We start from the raw sequence: 18,297 nt of genomic DNA, 5'->3' as shown, positions 1-18,297 counted from the left end.
AGAGAAAGAGTGAGAGAGAGAGAGAGAGAGAGAGAGAGAAAGAGTGAGAGAGAGAGAGAGAGAGAGAGAGAGAGAGAGAATCACTGACATTCAGTCAATGACAAGAAACAAATAGAAAAGTTGAGGTGTTCACAGTTGACACAAAGAGATCTATAAATCTATTTCCATAGGCAAACTTGAAACAGCAAAGTTGTAGTGTAACTTTTAGTTTTTCACAATTTCCAGCACCTGTTACAAATGATACAGAAACAAACGAACTTCATTCAAACCCCTTTATTTCAAAATCAGTATCGATTTTTTCTATTTAAAAAACAGTGTACAATAAAAAGCAGCGTACAAGTCAGTTATCATCTGATATACTCATCGAATTTGAGAAAGGCACCCTCCCCTCCCCCCACCAAAAGAAAGAAGAAGAAATAACACAAGGTAAGGCAAACAAAGCACAAAAAAACCCACTAGCCATAAACTTATACTCACTTGTCATCCGTGGATTGAGCCAAACACACACTGCCTTGTTCCATCTTCATTTCAGCATCAACTTTTGACGTTTCTTCTTCATCTGTCGACCCGTCTGATTCCATCTGCTCCGCTATTGCATTCTCCAGTGATTCCAGTCTTCATAAAAAGATGGCACAGATAAAATGATAACTCATTTTTAGCCAAATCTTAAATCCAGTGATCTCTCTCTATTTTTTTATTACTTACAGGAATATGATATTTCCTGTGCATAGTAGTGCTGTGCGATTTGAGGACACGAAACTTCAAAGAGGCTTGAAAGCGTGAAGTCACTATTCCAGCTATTCGAATAGCATGTGAGAACCGTTCCTTTTTATATAGAAGTCCATCAGCAACAACTGCTATTCAATACCCACAGCACTGTTTATTGAGCATTCTATGGCATGCTTGCACTGTGATACAAAGACATCACATCACTATTCATACTGATTCCAATTCCAAACAGGGTAACGGGAGCTCTTTGCACCTGCCTACTATCAATTTCTTGCAAAGCCATCTACAGTATCTTGATAACTGTATCTTGATATTTGAGAGTCATGGGTCCCTGAGCATTCATGGTGTGACTAGTGAATATTGAATATATAGAAGTTAAGACTTTTAGAGACATGTTTTATAACTCTAGTTGGCTTCACTTATCACTCCATCTCATAATCATTAAGAACAAAGTATTGCTGCTATTACCTCAGTGATTTAAGATTCTTTTTTCATACGGGTAGCAAACAACAACAATGAGACAAAAATCCTTCTTTTGTAAAAATAACAAGGCATTCTAACGACTGCTATGTTTCAAATAACGTAATAACACCCTAAAAATTCGTAAAATTTTAAAAGCACAGTCGAATGGGTACAGTTCATCCACAAAATACCTGAGAAAAGACACAATGCAACGTGTGTCCATCTAAAGGCCCACTTGCTTAGACTAGCATGCTAAGACCTGTAGACAGCAGACAGACTGTGCACATTAATTATGAAGCCAAACCTGTTCTTACAGCCACCTGTCCAAGACAATCCCCTGTGAAAACAACCACTTTTCCTTTCACATATCTTTTGTTGTAATGACACCGTCAAAGATGTCCACCTATCTGAAACAAACACTTTTTCCACTACAAAAGGTTGCCATCTCGGACAACTTTCAACTGTACAAACACGCACAAAAACTAAAAAAAAATCTACTTACTCTTCGATGGTGTCCCACTTTTGAATGTAGAAAAGCTCAGGGCTGATTATGCTTCCGATGTTCACAGCGTGGAACTCTTGGTTGCTGGTCAGAGTTTCCTGCATCAACTCGATTTCCCTGTTCAAACACAAACATTTGATACATTTCTCTTTAATACTTACAGTACTGAATGCTCTTATAGGGAAAAACCTTCAAGAGCCTCACCAGTTTAGAGTACTGAAGCAACAGTGGAATCTTTTTAAAATAAAAAAAGACTTGTAGCCCAAGAAACACACTTTAAAAATTCAGTTTCATCAACCATTCAGCCATCATACAGAGTGACAGTCTTTGGTATTTACTTAAGTGCAGGGCGTCCGTTCGTTGTCTAAATACGTTTAGTAAGCCTGGTCGAGTTGGTGACTTAAGTCGCTGGTGGTAATGAGCGCATACTACAGCCTGGCGACTAAAGTCACCGAAGATACTGCAAGACTTTAAAAATTCCTTACACTGAGAAAAAAAAAAGAAAACAATACACAATCATAATAAATAACAATTGTGTCCAGTATGCATTTATAATTAAAAGAGTAATAACTTAAATTATTTTTCGTCTTACAAGATCGAAGAAAACAAATTTCAATCCGGCATGAGGTGAAAAGGGATGGCGATGATGAAAGCTTGACTTGTGAAGCGGGGGGGAAAAAATGGATTATATAATCTTGAAATATATCTTGCAGGACAGTCAAAAGATCTTCAAGAAAATTTCCCATTAATATGAGCCCAAAACTTAATTCCTCGTAGTTGCTCTTCTATAAATATTCCTTCACTCAGTAGACTAGGCCCCTTCTCATATTAAAGCAATACATACAAGTGTAAGAGTACGATTTTTACTTTTAGGTAGAAAAAAAAACATGTTTAAAAATGTGTTTTCAGTGTTTTAATATGGGTAACAGAAAACAACTTTTTTCAAAATCAAACAACAGTTCAGTACACAAGAACTCAAAGTCATTAGTACAGTATCACTACTTACAAGCAATAGTCAAAGTACTTTCTCATGATTTGTTCTGGTATTTCTGTCTTTCCTCTGCATAGTTTATAGAGCTGTTGAATGTGCTGGAGAAACAAAGAAGATTTTTTATGGTCAATCACTATTCTTGCATTCAGCAAAATAAAGATAAACTCTCCCAACTTACAGTCGACAGCTACAAGAAAACCTTACCTTCCCACATATCATATAAATAATACAATTCTCTGTCTTCATTATTCCATTCAACAAATCTTATCCAAAAGCAAAGTAAGAGCTGCTTCCACAACTTTTATTTTTTTCTGACTTGCTTGAAAGCAAACCCATCCCTCCAACCCAAAAGACACAGCAAAACATTTGTAGACCCTAGTAGTAGTGACCCGGACCTGTCAAAAGCTCCATGACCAAAACTATGAGGAGTCCTTGGAATCCTCCCGTAGAAACAGGAGTTTAGGAAGTTTCCATAATCTGAAGAAATAAAAATTATGTAACAAACAAACCATGGAAAGGAATCAATTATTGCAAATACATACAACTATAAAAATGTGTATTTTATGTAATTTACTATAAATCACATGCGACCTGACAGAAATGGTCATTATACAATTCAAGGGGAAAAAAAAACGAATCTCGTATAAATCTAAACAGGGTTCTTCGACTAGCCCCCAAATTTATTTTTTTCATGGATAATTTCAATCAGAGTATTTAACAAGTCTGGGTAATCCATCAAACAAAGTCTCTGGAACCACAAACATTATATAAATGTAGACAGTGCCAGAAAAAGAGGACACCTACATCTGGATTGGGAGTGGCCAGTTTGTTAGCCAAAAGCTCCTGGCGGATTACGAGGTTATTCGCCTTGCCAACATTTTTCAGGAAAACTTGATGGACCAGAGGATCCAGCCACATCGTCACACCAAGCCTGTGGTAGAAACAATATAAATAACATTATACAGTCATTTCACCTTGGTGAGATCTTTCAAATAATTAATCTCTAATCAAGATGCATTTGGGGAAAGGTGGTTGAAGAGCAGATATAAAAACAAACTCAATCAACCAAATTTCAGTAATGCTTCCGATTCTTCTGGCAAATTCTTGAAATCCGCCTTTTTCACTCATTCCATTACTCCACTGTCTTCTACATGACATCAAGTGAACGGTAGTCACAGACTCACCTGTAAAAACTATGTCAACTCCTCTTGAGTTTAAATATTTCACTGCTCAAGTGTACACATGAATGTCTGCTGGTAAATCTCCTTAACTGATTAGGTCCATTTCGCCACTGACAGCGGCTCTGGGTTTTTCCACTGTCGTCATTCGACTGCTGTGAGCTGCTCGGCGAAATCCAAAACGAATGTGCACTTTTTAACATAGTTCCTACTTTTTAAGTTGTCGAAAGGAAGCAGAACTTGTAAACAAGGGTGGTTGGCGGGTGCTCTGGTGTGGTTTGCTTCTTCTTTTCTATGAAACATCTATCGTCCTTATCTCCCCTTCTTCTTTTTTATGTTTGTTACTCTCTTGTAACATCTCTAATCTTCTGGTGCTCTTATGATCTTATGCAATAGCGAGCGCCGTAAAACCTCTACTAAAACTAAACAAGCCTGACCTCAATCTCTGAGCACCAAAATCGACCGAAACTCCGCATATTCTTGCAAAAATCATTGTTTTGTTGCCGCTAAGTAAGGGTAAACAACACGGAGCCTGGTATAATAAAAAGGCCCTTCAGTGAAAGATATTCAACTAAATTTGTGAAATTCTTGAATAAATGTGTGCTAGGGTGATATCTCTACAATTTTTTGTTGATTCCTATGGATTATAAGGACTTGTAGAGCTGAGAAAATGAGGTAAGTTGAAATTTTCGAAGAGGCGTTGCGCAATTTTTTTTCTCATTCGTTTTTGTCTGAGGGAAAATACAATACAAACAGAATATAGGTCATTGTAATTCATATAAACAGATTCCTCTACTGATTCCCATTAGTTGGATGTATGACAATACACATTAGAGTAACTCAGAGCTTCACAGTAATGCATTAAATAGATGCACCCCAGGTCAAAAACTGAACAGGGAAAAATAACTGTCCAGAGCCATGAAAAAAATTATGGATGGAATCAGTTAAAGAGCTTTTTCCAGATTCTTATGGCATATTTTTGAATATTCGCTTTTTCAGATCATTCCATTACTCCACAGTCTCCTAAAGGACATCAAGAGTATGGCAGTCAAGAATTCACATATATCAAATCATTATCTCATTATCATAAATACTGTTGCCATCAGCACACCTGAGAACAACGCGCCCAGTGAGCTCCTTTCCCTCGACGAGTTCATGAGCAAAAAGATCAGCCTGTGGATGTACATATGTACAAAAACTTGACTAGAAAACAGAATCAAATTAAACGTTAAATCGGTCTCACATCTCATGCGATTTCACATACTTCTATACCTTATCAGAACATATGAAAAAGAGATTTCTGTAACAAAAAAAGTTTGCTTGCACAATGTCCCAGAGACAAAAGATGAAAAACAAATTTCTACCCATGAAAATCCATGCATGAAAATGAAACTGGGAATTCATTTCTGAAAAACTTTATGTGCAAAGAAATTCTGTACAGTATCACGAAGAAGGCCAAAATCCCACAAAAACTTTATTCCCTCTATGAAAGACTTTTATCACACATACTTACCTTGTCTGTCCATTCGCTATCTCTGTCCATGGGTTTTATTCTACATACATACACCTCAACAGCCTGAAAAAACAAAACAAAAAAAACAAATTCAGTATACAGTCAAACTTGCTCTAGTGGCCACCTTGGTCGAAAAAGTAAAAGAAGAAGAAACTTTATGTACAGAATGAAGAAATGTAAACCAATTAGGAGGAGGAGGAAGAAAAGGATGAGCAAGAACAAGACAGGGTAGAGAAAGAAAAAGCAAAAAAGAAGAACAACAATAAAGAAATACCTGGTAAGGAATTTCAGCCAACTCCTTGGGTAACTGCACCAGCTGATCCACGGTGCCCTCTGCGTGGACGGCCGCATCGACAAGCCACACCCGGCAGTGACGCATCGGGGAAGAGGCCGAGCCCTCCCACGTCTCCACAACTTTGGCTCTAGAGGAAGGTTTTTTTAGTTTTAGTAAGTGTTTCACAGCACTAGCAACACAAAAAGGTCATATAAGTGCTGAAGATTAGAGGTGTTAAAAGAGAGTAACAAACACAAAAAAGAAGTAAGGGAGATAAGGATGATAGGTGTTTGATAGGAAAGAAGGAGCAAACCACACCAGAGCACCAGCCAACCACTCACGCTCTACAGGAAGATGAAACCCAGAGTATTAGTGGATTGGGTGGGGGGGAAGAAAGAATCCAGTGATATGGAAGAACCACATTGCCCTTTACTTTCAATAGTCTTTGTTTACTTGGGTAAAGAGAAGCGTAACAAAACAGTGCAGAGAAAAGAAAAAAAACAAGACAGATAAGACAGAAATAAGAGAAAGAAAATTTGGAGGATGTACGAGTGGCACCCTCTAACCACCCGCAGAGAAAAAATTAAGTGATAAGGAAGCGCCACATTACCTTATATTTACAACAATCTTTGGATTGTTTTTTAATTGAGTAAAGAGAAGCACCATATCAACAAAATAATCGCCATTTACTGTAAGGTGAAAAAGTAAGACATGCAAACTGAAGAAAGAGAAGGAAAGAGATGAGAAGTCTTTTTTTTTTATAGTAAAGGGTTTTACGGCGCTTGAACTGCATAAGGTCATATGAGCGCCAAGGGGTGGGTGTCAACAGAGAAGTCTTTACAGGGAATCAGACTTACTCTGCTCACCTCTCTAGCTTCAACAGCACAAGGTCAGCTTCAACTATCAAGGCACCCCGGAAATAGCAAGTCACAAGAGTGTGACAAACATACAAAAGAAGAAGAGGAAAATGACAATAGTAAGGATTAGGAAAGAAAAAGCAGCAGTTCCCTGTTGTAGATCAGGCATAGTTATGAGCGTGACATGAATCAGCCCATTTACAATTCTACTGTGCTTGAACGAGAAATGTCCCCCCTTTAGGAATGATCGAAAGACACCACAGTCAGTGGCCCTGCTCCGGGGAGATTGAGAAATCTTTGAGAAAAAAACCAAGGACAATACAGAAATAACAAAAAGGTAGTAAAGAAGAACAGGGCCAAAGTTGCCGCCTTGGATAATTAGCAAAGGAAAATATATATTCCGTAAATGAAAATGGTTGAGATGATATCTCTATATTTTCACTATGCAGAACTAAGAAGCCAAAGTAAAATTTTAGAACAAAGGATTGGTGGAGACCATACATAAAGACAACATTATTCATACTGTGGTGAGTTTTCTTTTTTTTCAATGTGGGTGTTTATTTGCACACTCATTACAATTTAGATCATTTAGGATGCAGATTTCGACCATGCTTGTCAGGCTTAACCCGGGCCTAGACAGAGACAACGTCCCAACAGAGAGACCAAGATACTCAATAAAATTCTCCCAACACAGGAATCAAACTCGAGTTTTCTGCATGCCAGGGCAAAGCACCTTACGGCTAAATCGGACACCAGTATACTTTTTAGTGGCGAAACAATGATCTGGTTGATGATATTAAGGAGTGCAAAAAGCTTTCTGATCAGAGCGTCCTATGTGCAGTATTCCAACCACAATGAAAGTAATAAACTTTATACTCAAAGCCATTTACTCAGTTACTCAAAAACCTACCTGTAAAATACGTCACCTTTGTCTTTGAAAGCACACAGCCCATCTGAATCTGTAAGAATAACAAATAATTAAAATATCCATTTTTACAGGAACACAAACTCCAATGCTATTAGTAAAGAGATAAAAAGCTACTATTTTACCATAACTTACCCATGATTCTGAACTTACAAATCTAAGTCAGGAGGCAACGAAGGGGTTAACGTGAAAAGTATCAATATCGAAATCATGATAAAGTGCCAGATCTGACACAGACATTGGTTAATCATCGTTTTCCATTTAATCCTCCGCTCAGATGCTTTAAAAAATTCCACATTATCCTGGTGTTTCCCAGTCACCCATCTGTTCAGGTTTTTCAAATGTGTTAGTCTAAGTCTGCCCCTGCCTCTTAGGCCTTTTGCTTAGACTGAAAACAAAAAACAAAAACAATTTTAAAAAACAAAACTAGAGACCAATATGTTCGTTGTTGTTATCGATCCAGACCGATATGTTCGTAAAATGTAGAAAACTTACAGCAGTCTTGACTGGGTACAAAAGGCACGTGGTTACTCTCCTTGCAGTAGAAGAGTGTCATGTGCAGCACCAGCTGCTGATACTGAGCCCGCAAGTCCGTCTTTACGTTGTCCGTCTGTGACACATGCTCCACTAGGTGGCAGTGGTAGCATGTGGCGTTCACTACCTGGATGATTTGCACCTGTCAAGACAACATTTATAAGGGTGGAGAGAATCAAAATGGGGTTCAGACACTAAATCTTCAAAATATGTTCTATATTATCACCCTTAAAAGTATATGTTTGTTAGGCTAACAAAATATAAAATAGGAATAAAATCTCAAAACAAGACAAAGAAATATACAATGAACTTTGTTATAAAAAAGCTCAAATAAAAATTATTTTGGACATAATTCTATCCACACTTTTAGAGTGTAATTAAATGAGCATTTTCTCTTTTCTTGAACATCATTTTCAGTTAAGTCAACAGTGTAAAACATATCACGAATAAGCAATTTTGTAGCTTCCCCCCATTAATTACTAAAAGTCAGGGAGACATTCATTCATCGGTTTTAAAAAATTTTTAAAACAGTTTTAAGTAATGACAGTCACGAGTACTCCTTATTCAATTGTGAAGTGATGCCACTCAAAATACAAACTTTAAAATTTCAGGGGGTGGGGTTCACACTGTCAACACGCAAATGTGTCCAATATCGCTCACACGATGCCTGCAAGTGATCACCCGCCAACAGAAATCTTCATAGTATTAATCACTACAGAAACCAGGGATAAAAAATTTGATAAAAAAATACCATAGCAAAGAACATTCGCAACAATAACTAACTGCTTTTACTCATAAGACAAACGTGTTCAAAAGAAAGACATTCAATTTCAGTCATCCTTCCTGTACACATAAGAAATATCATCCATGCTCAGGACAGAATGTAAAAAAAATTTGAGCTCTATGCCATGTATCTCCCTGTCATACCATGAACATGTGTCCACTGTGCTGCATGTCTTTTGAAACGTTTCAAATCACAGTTTAAAAAAACTTTTCACAAGAGAGCTCCTCAAAATTTGTGATATGCTTCATCATTATGACATTTACGTTTTTTAGTATAACCACTATGAAGAAAATTGATTCCACTTCTGAGATCAGGTCACATTCCTACTTGTAATTCGGCACCATAGAAGAGTATAACATTTCAGCAATAGCTATGAGTTCCATCTACAAAAAAGCAACATCTACAGGACATATCCAGTCGTATCTTGAGAAACACAATGGCATCACATCCATAAAGCAGCACATCAACTATTGTACAAGAAACAATTTGAGGCAATCCACATTCGCGGATATATCCAGAAACAAGCCAGCCCAATGACCTGACATATCGGGTGGCGCCCTAAAAGAGACATTGGCGTCACATCCATTAAGCAACACACGAACTATAGTTCAAGACACAGTTTGAGACAATTCACATTATTGGAAATATCCCAAAACAGCCAAATCCAACTACCTTAACCTCTCCTTGAGCTGGGAGCGAGTTGCTCGTGACTTCGCCTGTCTTTAGATCTTGCTCTGGCATCAGAATATGGCGATACTCACATCTGTCACAATTGCTAAGAAAAGATAAAATAAGATACATCTTTATTGTCCAGATCCTGACACATTTGTTTGGTGTTTCACCACGTACACACATACACACAAACGTGCACACACACACACACACACACACACACACATGCAGGCTTACAGTCACATGTATAATATAAATGAACAGTAATGTAAACAATAAAGTAAAGTTAGATACATACTCAGTTTAAAAAATGGGTAAACAAATAGAAAAATTAGTCACAAACTCATACTGGCAGACTTTGATGAACGATGCACACAACAAATACTACCATTTCACATCAGCTGAATAAAAATAACTACCTTATAACAAATATCAATCACAGATCATCATCATTAAGTGTCAAATTTAAAGGTAAAGGACTTCCATTTTTCTTCATTTTCAGCCAAGCATATCTCTTGCACCGGGCTTTGGTGTTTGGCATCCCTTGCTGTGTTCTAGATGGAGTTATAAAAGGCAAAGTTTTAACGGTCATTTTGCTATCACATCACTTCATCGAAACAATTGAAAAAAGTGAAATTTCATTACTGGCCTTTGCTCCAAATATATGAATGAATGAATGAATGTAATGAATAATTCATTTTAAATTACAGGCATTGTAACTTAAACTTACATGCAGTTTCCGAATGCTTTTAGGAAAGGGCACAGAGGTTTCCTCTCATCTTTCTCCAAACCCTGTAAATACAAACAAGTATATCCTTAAAAAAGGAGAACCCCACAGAGCATACTCTCATGGCAAGCTTTAACAACATAAATTTAAATATGTGAGCAACATAATTTATATAAAGTCAACAATAAGGTGTGCTAGTCATATCATCAGATTCAACAATATCCAATACAATAAAATCCATTTTATATGCAGTTCCCTTTACAGTAATAAAAACAGGCATGCTCAAAACCAAAACCAAATTGAGAACACAGTAATTTTCATACCCCTAGCAACTTTAGGAAAAAAACTGTCATTGAAGATGGGTATTGTACACAGAAATCCTAAGAATTGCAATTTATAGCCAGCCAGAAACTTTGAATCGTTTTGCAATAAAGTTTTTGCTGCCACAAAAAGATCCATATTACCATCTGAAAACCTTGAAGGAAGTTTTGCAGCTGAGGTGGCATCTCTGCTTTGCACCTCTGTAAAACCTCAAACAGACTCTGTGCTCGATCGGCCCGGTCCTCTGTGATGATCACGTGCGACACAGGCTCGGGCCGTGGGCGGCTGTTGTGGTTCAGCTGTGAAGGCACGACAAAAGCAAGCAATAGTGCAACAATCATGGAAAAGACTAGGACAACATGAAAAAAAAAGGGGGAAGAATGAAATAAGGAAAAAAATGGGGGGGGGGAAACAACTTTTTTTACCATTTCCAATACTTCCACGAATATCTCTTAAAATATTGTAAAACAGCAACTTGAAATTTCTACACACATCAATGGAAAGAGATGTCATTGAAAAAAGAATTTTGCTGTATTGAGTCCATTTTATTTGTTTAAAAGATAAGCCACTTTTGGAGCGAGCTGAAAGGTGCGTTAAGCATATTATCACTGAGAACCCTAGTATCTTTCCTAATCCAGTTTTTCAATATTTTTATGAGCTGAGGAGAAATGTGAAACCTCTTTTTGCTCTAGAACTAAATCACAGACACAGACTCCATATGAGACAGAGCTGCTTGTAAGATATAATGCTTTAAACAAAGACTATCCTCTTAGCAGCATATTTGCCCACTCTCAAGCTTACATCTCCCTGTAACAAGCAGTAGACTTTAGGTACTGCTGTGTGAAATTGTATAAGGTTAACACACCTTGAAAAATTGTAAGGCTATTTTAAAGGTAGGACTTCTGAAATTAACACCCATCTCAGACAGGATAGAGCCAAATGAGAAAAATATGTGTAAAGTGCCTATCCCAAGGGCACGACATTGGACCAAGGGGAGCCTCGAACTCCTGAACCCACAACCTCACAATCATGAGTCTAATAGCTTAACCACTACACCACCGACACCCAAGAACTGATGACCCTACCTGAGGTGGAGCAGTTTTATCGTCGAAGAAGTCCAGCATGCAGGTCAGTCTGTTTCCAAATTTGGTCTTGGAAGAGGGTAGCCCGTAGTGGATGACCGCCGTGGCGTTGGTGACGGCCAGATCCTGACAACATCTGTCCGTGCACACTGAGGAGGACATCACAATGGTATAGTCTTTTTTTTTCGTAATAGTTTTATGCACTTGCAACACAATTAAGTTGTATAAGAGCCGAAAATTAGAGGTGTTACAAGGGAGTAAAAAAACACAAAAAAGAAGAAGGGGGGAGATAAAGATGATAGATGTTTGATAGGAAAGAAGGAGTAAACTACATCAGAGCACCTGCCAACCATCCACATTTAGTCTAGCACACATGCAGCAATACCGGCAGGAAGTGGAAAACCTTTTCTTATGTACGAATTTTACTACGTATGCATTTCCAATACAAAAAAAAACAAACCAGGTATGTAAGAAAAAATTTGGACCTTAAAATATGTTCGCTATGTTTGTATTTCACTATGAGTACGCCAGAATGTATGTAGTACCCCTCGAAAAAGTCATCTAAAATTGCAAGTGTCAATATTGGGATATGGTGGGGTTTTCTTAAGCAAGGTATGACACGTGATGTTGCATAAACCTTGTTATCTTAGGATCTAAATAAATGACTCAATCAAAGGTAAGCTGTTTAAGTTCTACAGAAAACAATTCAGAATTTCATGGTTGGCTACACACAAAATGTGGAAAGCCAGGTACAGAAGCAGACAACCCAGTGCATACTGTTGAAATGTCAAAATTAAAAAGGCAAAAGAAGTAAGCTATACCCATGAGGAGCAGCTGCTTTGAACGGGATGCCTCAAGCCACAACACCCTAGCCTCTTCAATCATCTCCTCAGACTCTAGACGCTCATGGATAATAAGGCTATAGATGCCACGAGACTTTGCAGCCTGAAACATAGGAGAATAGAAATTTACAAACCACAAACCAGATATGGGGCTTTAAGAAAAAAAAACCCACCTACGAGAGCTATCTCCAAACTTACAAAATCAAATTTTAAAAAAAAGACATTTTAGATATAAGGCAAGAACACAGAAGTGTTGGTGGTAACAAATGAACTCATGACACAAAAAAAAATAAAAACCAATATATGTAATAAGATACCACAAATACATTGATACAATAACCTCCCCCAAAAATATGCAATATTGGATACATTTAATAACACCCCTTGCAAGTTTATTTAAGAGTCGGGAACATGCTTTCCTAAGGACACAACGTTGGACCAAGCTGAGCCGCAAACCCTTGAACCCAAAATCTCACAATTATGAGCATTATCACTTGACTGCTGAAGGCACCATTAATCATTTAATGCACAAAAAAGGCAAGGCAGTAAAAAACAGAGAGAGAGAAAAAAATGTTGGACCTATCAGTGGACCCTCCAAACATCCGGGACATGAAGAAATCATCAAAGTGACCAAGAGTGGCACCTACCTATCTTGGGGGCTCAAGTGGCTAAGTGAGCAGTCCGTTTAGACTCAAAAATAATGTCAAGCAAGTGTCAGTGACATGAGGTTTACATGGGTGGTCACTGGGGTGTGTCCTTGAGCAAGACACGACAACCCTAGCTAAAAAAAAAACAGAGCGCTGAACAGTGACTACCAGCAATAACAGATTTGTGACATTGTTCAGTATTGGTGTAATATTGTGCGTACATGTAGATATTTCTTATTGTGTATGTATGTTTGCCATTGTAACTCAAATTTCCTCATGAGACCAATAAAATGACATTTACTTATATATTCATTTATTTATTAATTAATTTATTTGTATACCTTGAACATGTCTACAGCCTCTGTGACATGTTCTGAGAAGGCAATCACTTTTTCCCCAGCCGAAGTGCTTGCCAAGCTGTCTAGCAGTCCACAGAACGTCGTCAGTTTCTTGTCAGACTTGCTCATCTTCACAACCTGGATAGTTCACAAAATATTAGTTTTAGTGAGAGTTTTACAGCACTTGTAACACAAATAGGTCATAAAAATGCCAAAGATTAGAATAATCTAAGAATATGTGCACTTCATGTCCTATAAAAAAAGCCAAAAGTCTCTCCATTCACAAGCCATGTGTTCATCTGTTCCTCTCCATCATTTTATTAATGTAGATTTTTTACATCTTAAATGTGTCGGTTTCATAGCTGGGTATCACTAAAAGAGGCCTTTGTCTTACTAACCGTCCATATTCTTGATCTGAACATGAAAAAAAGAAATGCATCTCCATTCTCGCTTATGAGAGACAGCTTGTGAAGATAGGATGGAATACCAAAGAATTAAGGTAGGAAGTATCCTGCTAGCTGGATCTTTTTCACAAGTAATTGATTTTTAATAACTTCCCAGCTTGAGATATCCTCTGAGAAACCATTTCTGGCTTTTTGCTAAAAATGAGAGGCCTGTTAATAAAAACTTAAACAATGCCACAGCAGCAAGAGTATAAACCATCAAGACACATACATACAAATACACTCACAGGGGACATAAAGGAACAAATTCCACTGTAAGACATTCAATCTTAACACGAAATACTTGACAAAAACACAAAGAGAACAATTTCTTCACATACTTAATATCTAATAACTTCTTATCCCGAAAAGAGTACTTCACACATACTCCTAACAAACAGCAGCACAAGACAAGGACATACTTTTAAATCACAAACAGATCTATTTGTTTGGATCAGTAAGGTTTTCAGGCGATCGCAACTGCATAAGGTCACATGAGCACCAAGGGGTGGATGTCAACACAGAAGTCTAAACGGGGAATCAGGCTTACTCTGCTCACCTCTCTAGCCTCTGAGCACAAAGTCTACTTCGACTATCAAGGCATCCCGGAAATAGCAGTTCACAAGAGAGTGACAAACATTTTTTAAAAATTAGATGAAAAAAAATGACGATAGTAAGGACGAGAAAAGAAAAAGCAGCAGTTCCCCCTATGTTGTTTCGGCAGAGTATGAGCATGACATCGATAAATCAGCCCATTTACAATTCTACTGTGCAAAGAACATGATGTTAATACCCCCCTTGGGGAATGGCCTAAAGACACCAGTCAGTAGCACTGCCCTGGGGGGGGGTTACAAACAGATCTGTTAGTTGTCAAAACTCTTAAGGCCAGTATTCCAACCAAAGGTGTACTTCTCAGAACTTTGAAAGGCCGGTGCACTTGAGTCTTACCATACTAAAGTTTTAAAAGTAGTCCAGAGAAAGGGGATTTGGGGACAGTCAACATCAAGAGTTTACAGGGTTATCTAAACACATCAGCTGTTATGCTACCTGCTTCACTCCCCCGTAGACGGCCGCCTCCACCCGGGAAGAGAACACAATCACCGGTTCTTTCGTGAACTTGGCACGGAATTCATCAACAGCACTACTCCAGCGACTTCCAAAGATCATGATTTGCTTTGGAACAGTTTGGTGCTTGCGGCTATTCAGAACAATTTTGTACTGCTGCATCAGGTCACTAATCTAGATTTACAAAAGAATAAAGAAATATAAAATAAAGAGCTGTTTTTACATCCAATTAAAAACAGTCCTCATGAAGACTACTGGGAAAAGAAAACGGCAAACTCACATTTTATGATTTTGAGAAATCTTCGTTGCAAAGTTTGGCATTTCATCTTGTGTTTTTAAGGATATAAAATTCTTTGTTATTTATACAGGAACAAGCTATTTTTCTACTTTAAAACGTCGTGTTAAGCTGTAATATAATGAAGTATCTTTTATAATATACTTTTTTTTAGTACTGAATAATCAAACATCAATATTTTGTCAATAAAAACTTAAATCAAAATCAGCTCCGTACAGTACTTGAGCAAAACCTACCACAAGTTTTTCACTACTGCTACAGGTGACCTATAAAGTATATGCAATTTTAAGCTCAAGAGAAAATAAAATTCATACAGTTCAGTTAGACCAACACTAAACCCAGAAAAATGAAAGCGATGGAATTTTTTTTAAACTGTCCTATCAAGGAGTAAAACAAAACTAACAGCATGGCTCAGTTCATATCTTGCACTGGACAAACACTCTAAGCATCAAATAAAAGACGTACCTCATCTGAAAAACGAGTTGCTAAAATTTCAGCATCATCCAGAACCTGTCAAAAATAAAGCAACAACTGAAAGACCACACTACAGCATGACAATGTGCACTAGAAAGAAAGCCACTACTGAATTAAATCCCACTTCAGAATGAAGTCTTGTCCTCCTCCCCTCACACATGAGGGGATACATTCTTCAGGTCACCATAACTACAGAAAAGACAGCATCCAGGTTGAACGTATCAGCTCTGCTCGGATTAAATAGAGCTTGCATTTATCTTAAAATTTAGAAAAAGAGTTCACTAATGTTTGTAGAAAATAAAAAATAAGTGGGGACTGAATAAATAAAAGAATGCATTTATATATAATTTTAAAAGCAATATCTAACTACTCTTTGCAGAAACAAAACCAAAAAAAAAAGAGAAAAAGAAGATAAGAAATTAACCAAAACGAGAATAAAAGGACACAACAAAACAGCAATTACCTTCTATTCCTATTAAATCTTGTACATTTACTTGTGGAAAACCTTCTCTAATTAATTAAGCTTATCATAAATTCTTTCATTTCACATCTTCTTATTTAAAATGTTAGAATCAAATCAAGCCGCAGAAATACTGGCATTGCTTCCGAAGTCAAACTTAACTTCTAAAATTTGTTAAAAGAAAAATCTGAAATATGTGGTAATATAAAACATTGTCGCACAAGAAACATGGTTAATAGGAACATTTAACAGGATTCACAACGTCCTTAATTTCCCAAAAACCCAAAAAGCCAGAAAAAAAACTACCCGTAACAAATATTCAGGGAAACAGCAAACTTCACACTTAGCACTAGACACTTACAATATGGCACACTCTTTTCAAGCTCGTCTTCTCATCTGCCAGTGCTCGGAGCAAACTGTTGGGAGTTGCAATCAAAATTTCACACCCTCGGAACAGTTCTGTGGTCGTCTGAAACCAGAAGTAAATAACATTTGGGAAAAGACATTAATATCAGGCAGCACTATCCAGCAGAACAACAATTTAACTTTAACATCACAATCAGAGCAAGTGATCTGTAACAGCAAAATGCGAAAAGGGAAATTCTGTGAAACAATATAATAACACACAAGATTTTAGTTTATCAACGGCACTTGTGACACATATAGGTTATATACTTGCCAAAAATACAAGATTTAGTTTTTAGTTTTAAAAAGTTTAATGGCAACTGAAACATAGATAAGTGCTGAAGATTAGAGGTGTTACTAGAGAATAATATACAAAGAAAAGAAGGAGGAGAGACAGGGACGATTTACGTTTGACAGGAAAGAAGGAGCAACAACCACCCACTCACAGGAGATGTCCTTAAAGACAATGAAAAAGTACAGGACAATAATGGGCACCTGGAAGCTGAGAGAAACACAAAAAGCTTTCTCTCATCTATGATATCTGAGAATTGAAGACGACTATCTCATTCGAATATCAACTTGTGTGGTTTTACTTTGTGGATGCAAAAAACTGCACCAGCAGCGATCAGTTATTTGATTCATTCAGCACTCAAATCCCAAAGATATATTGTGACTGACATGCAGTTCTCTGGAAATAAGAATTGAAGCAACATAAGAATATTGCTTGGGGGAAATCGGTTGTAACATCTTCAAAACTTTTTTGTTATATTTCAACAGATTCATCATTCTTGACCATTGTCATCTCAATTTGGTACAGTTGGGCATTCAATAAAAAGTGAGAGCACTTCAAAGCACACAGAGGTCCATAGGATAAGTTTTGAAGTCAGGAAACCGCTTCCAAGACTTTCCATGATAAGGTTGAACAAAGAGTGAACTGAAAGATGCCTTGGTCTTCTGTCCGGTCCTGGCCTATTGCTACAATACCTATACACACTGCGATTCCCTAAAAAGGCAGCAAAATTCTATTCTTTTTGATAACAAAGTAGTCGGTTCCCTTCAGAATTCCTGTGGAAACAATGAGTGTCGTAACATGTTGAGCGCTTCCTGAGCTGTTATCATGCCCATGAGAAATGTGGAACTGCACTTACGGATTCATTGTCCTCTGTTCCTCCAGCATACAGTACAATGCTCTTCAGCTGTCTCATCCGCCGTAGACTTGCCCCGGTGAACTGCTCGATGAGTTCGTAGACTTCTCTTGCTTTTTTCCATGATGGAACCACTATCAAAGCCTGAGGCTGAAAAATAGATAAACAGTAAAAATGTTGACTTTTTCGAGATTACATAGTTAATGTACATAACTTTTTGAAACTGATCATAAACGTTTCCAAAGATTCCCCAGGTGAACAATACATAAGTACCAAAGATTAGGAGTGTTAGATGCAAGTTATAAACGCAAAAAACACATTTCGCTATCCCCGGCTAGCCTCATGAAATTATTCCATGTCTTCCCACTTTCCTAAGAATAAAAACATCACTTAAACAATTTTTAAGAAGCAAATCTTTTTTTTTTAAATGGCTCTTCTTACCCCTTTGCCTTTCTGCAGCTCTATGTAATTCATCTGGTCCAGTAGGTGTGATACGAGGGCTGGCACGTAGGCCATGGTCTTGCCTTGCTTCGGTGTGCTGATGCCCACGATATGGCGACACGCCAGGATGGCAGGCCACACGTAGCCTTGTATGCCCTGGCTATGTTCGCAGTCTTTGTCCAGCATCAGCT

At 37.6% G+C, this 18,297-nt stretch overlaps 1 protein-coding gene across 1 annotated transcript in view; it reads right to left on the bottom strand.

Annotated features, from left to right (window-relative positions):
* Positions 1–18,297, bottom strand: part of LOC101851955 — a gene marked incomplete in the record, with an annotated part of 60,061 nt that overhangs the window by 17,279 nt on the left and 24,485 nt on the right. The window contains 20 exon segments of the mRNA XM_035970230.1: positions 478–615; positions 1,694–1,810; positions 2,700–2,782; positions 3,489–3,615; positions 4,974–5,035; positions 5,376–5,438; positions 5,650–5,797; positions 7,417–7,465; positions 7,927–8,107; positions 9,422–9,524; positions 10,152–10,213; positions 10,613–10,768; positions 11,555–11,700; positions 12,373–12,496; positions 13,382–13,516; positions 14,869–15,060; positions 15,647–15,691; positions 16,477–16,584; positions 17,669–17,815; positions 18,107–18,295. Coding sequence (XP_035826123.1) covers positions 478–615; positions 1,694–1,810; positions 2,700–2,782; positions 3,489–3,615; positions 4,974–5,035; positions 5,376–5,438; positions 5,650–5,797; positions 7,417–7,465; positions 7,927–8,107; positions 9,422–9,524; positions 10,152–10,213; positions 10,613–10,768; positions 11,555–11,700; positions 12,373–12,496; positions 13,382–13,516; positions 14,869–15,060; positions 15,647–15,691; positions 16,477–16,584; positions 17,669–17,815; positions 18,107–18,295 — 2,375 coding nt within the window.

This window comes from Aplysia californica, unplaced genomic scaffold, assembly GCF_000002075.1.
Source record: "Aplysia californica isolate F4 #8 unplaced genomic scaffold, AplCal3.0 scaffold00239, whole genome shotgun sequence".
NCBI lineage: Eukaryota > Metazoa > Mollusca > Gastropoda > Aplysiida > Aplysiidae > Aplysia > Aplysia californica.
Note: the sequence above shows the minus strand (reverse complement) of the source record. Positions and strands in the feature narration are given on the sequence as shown.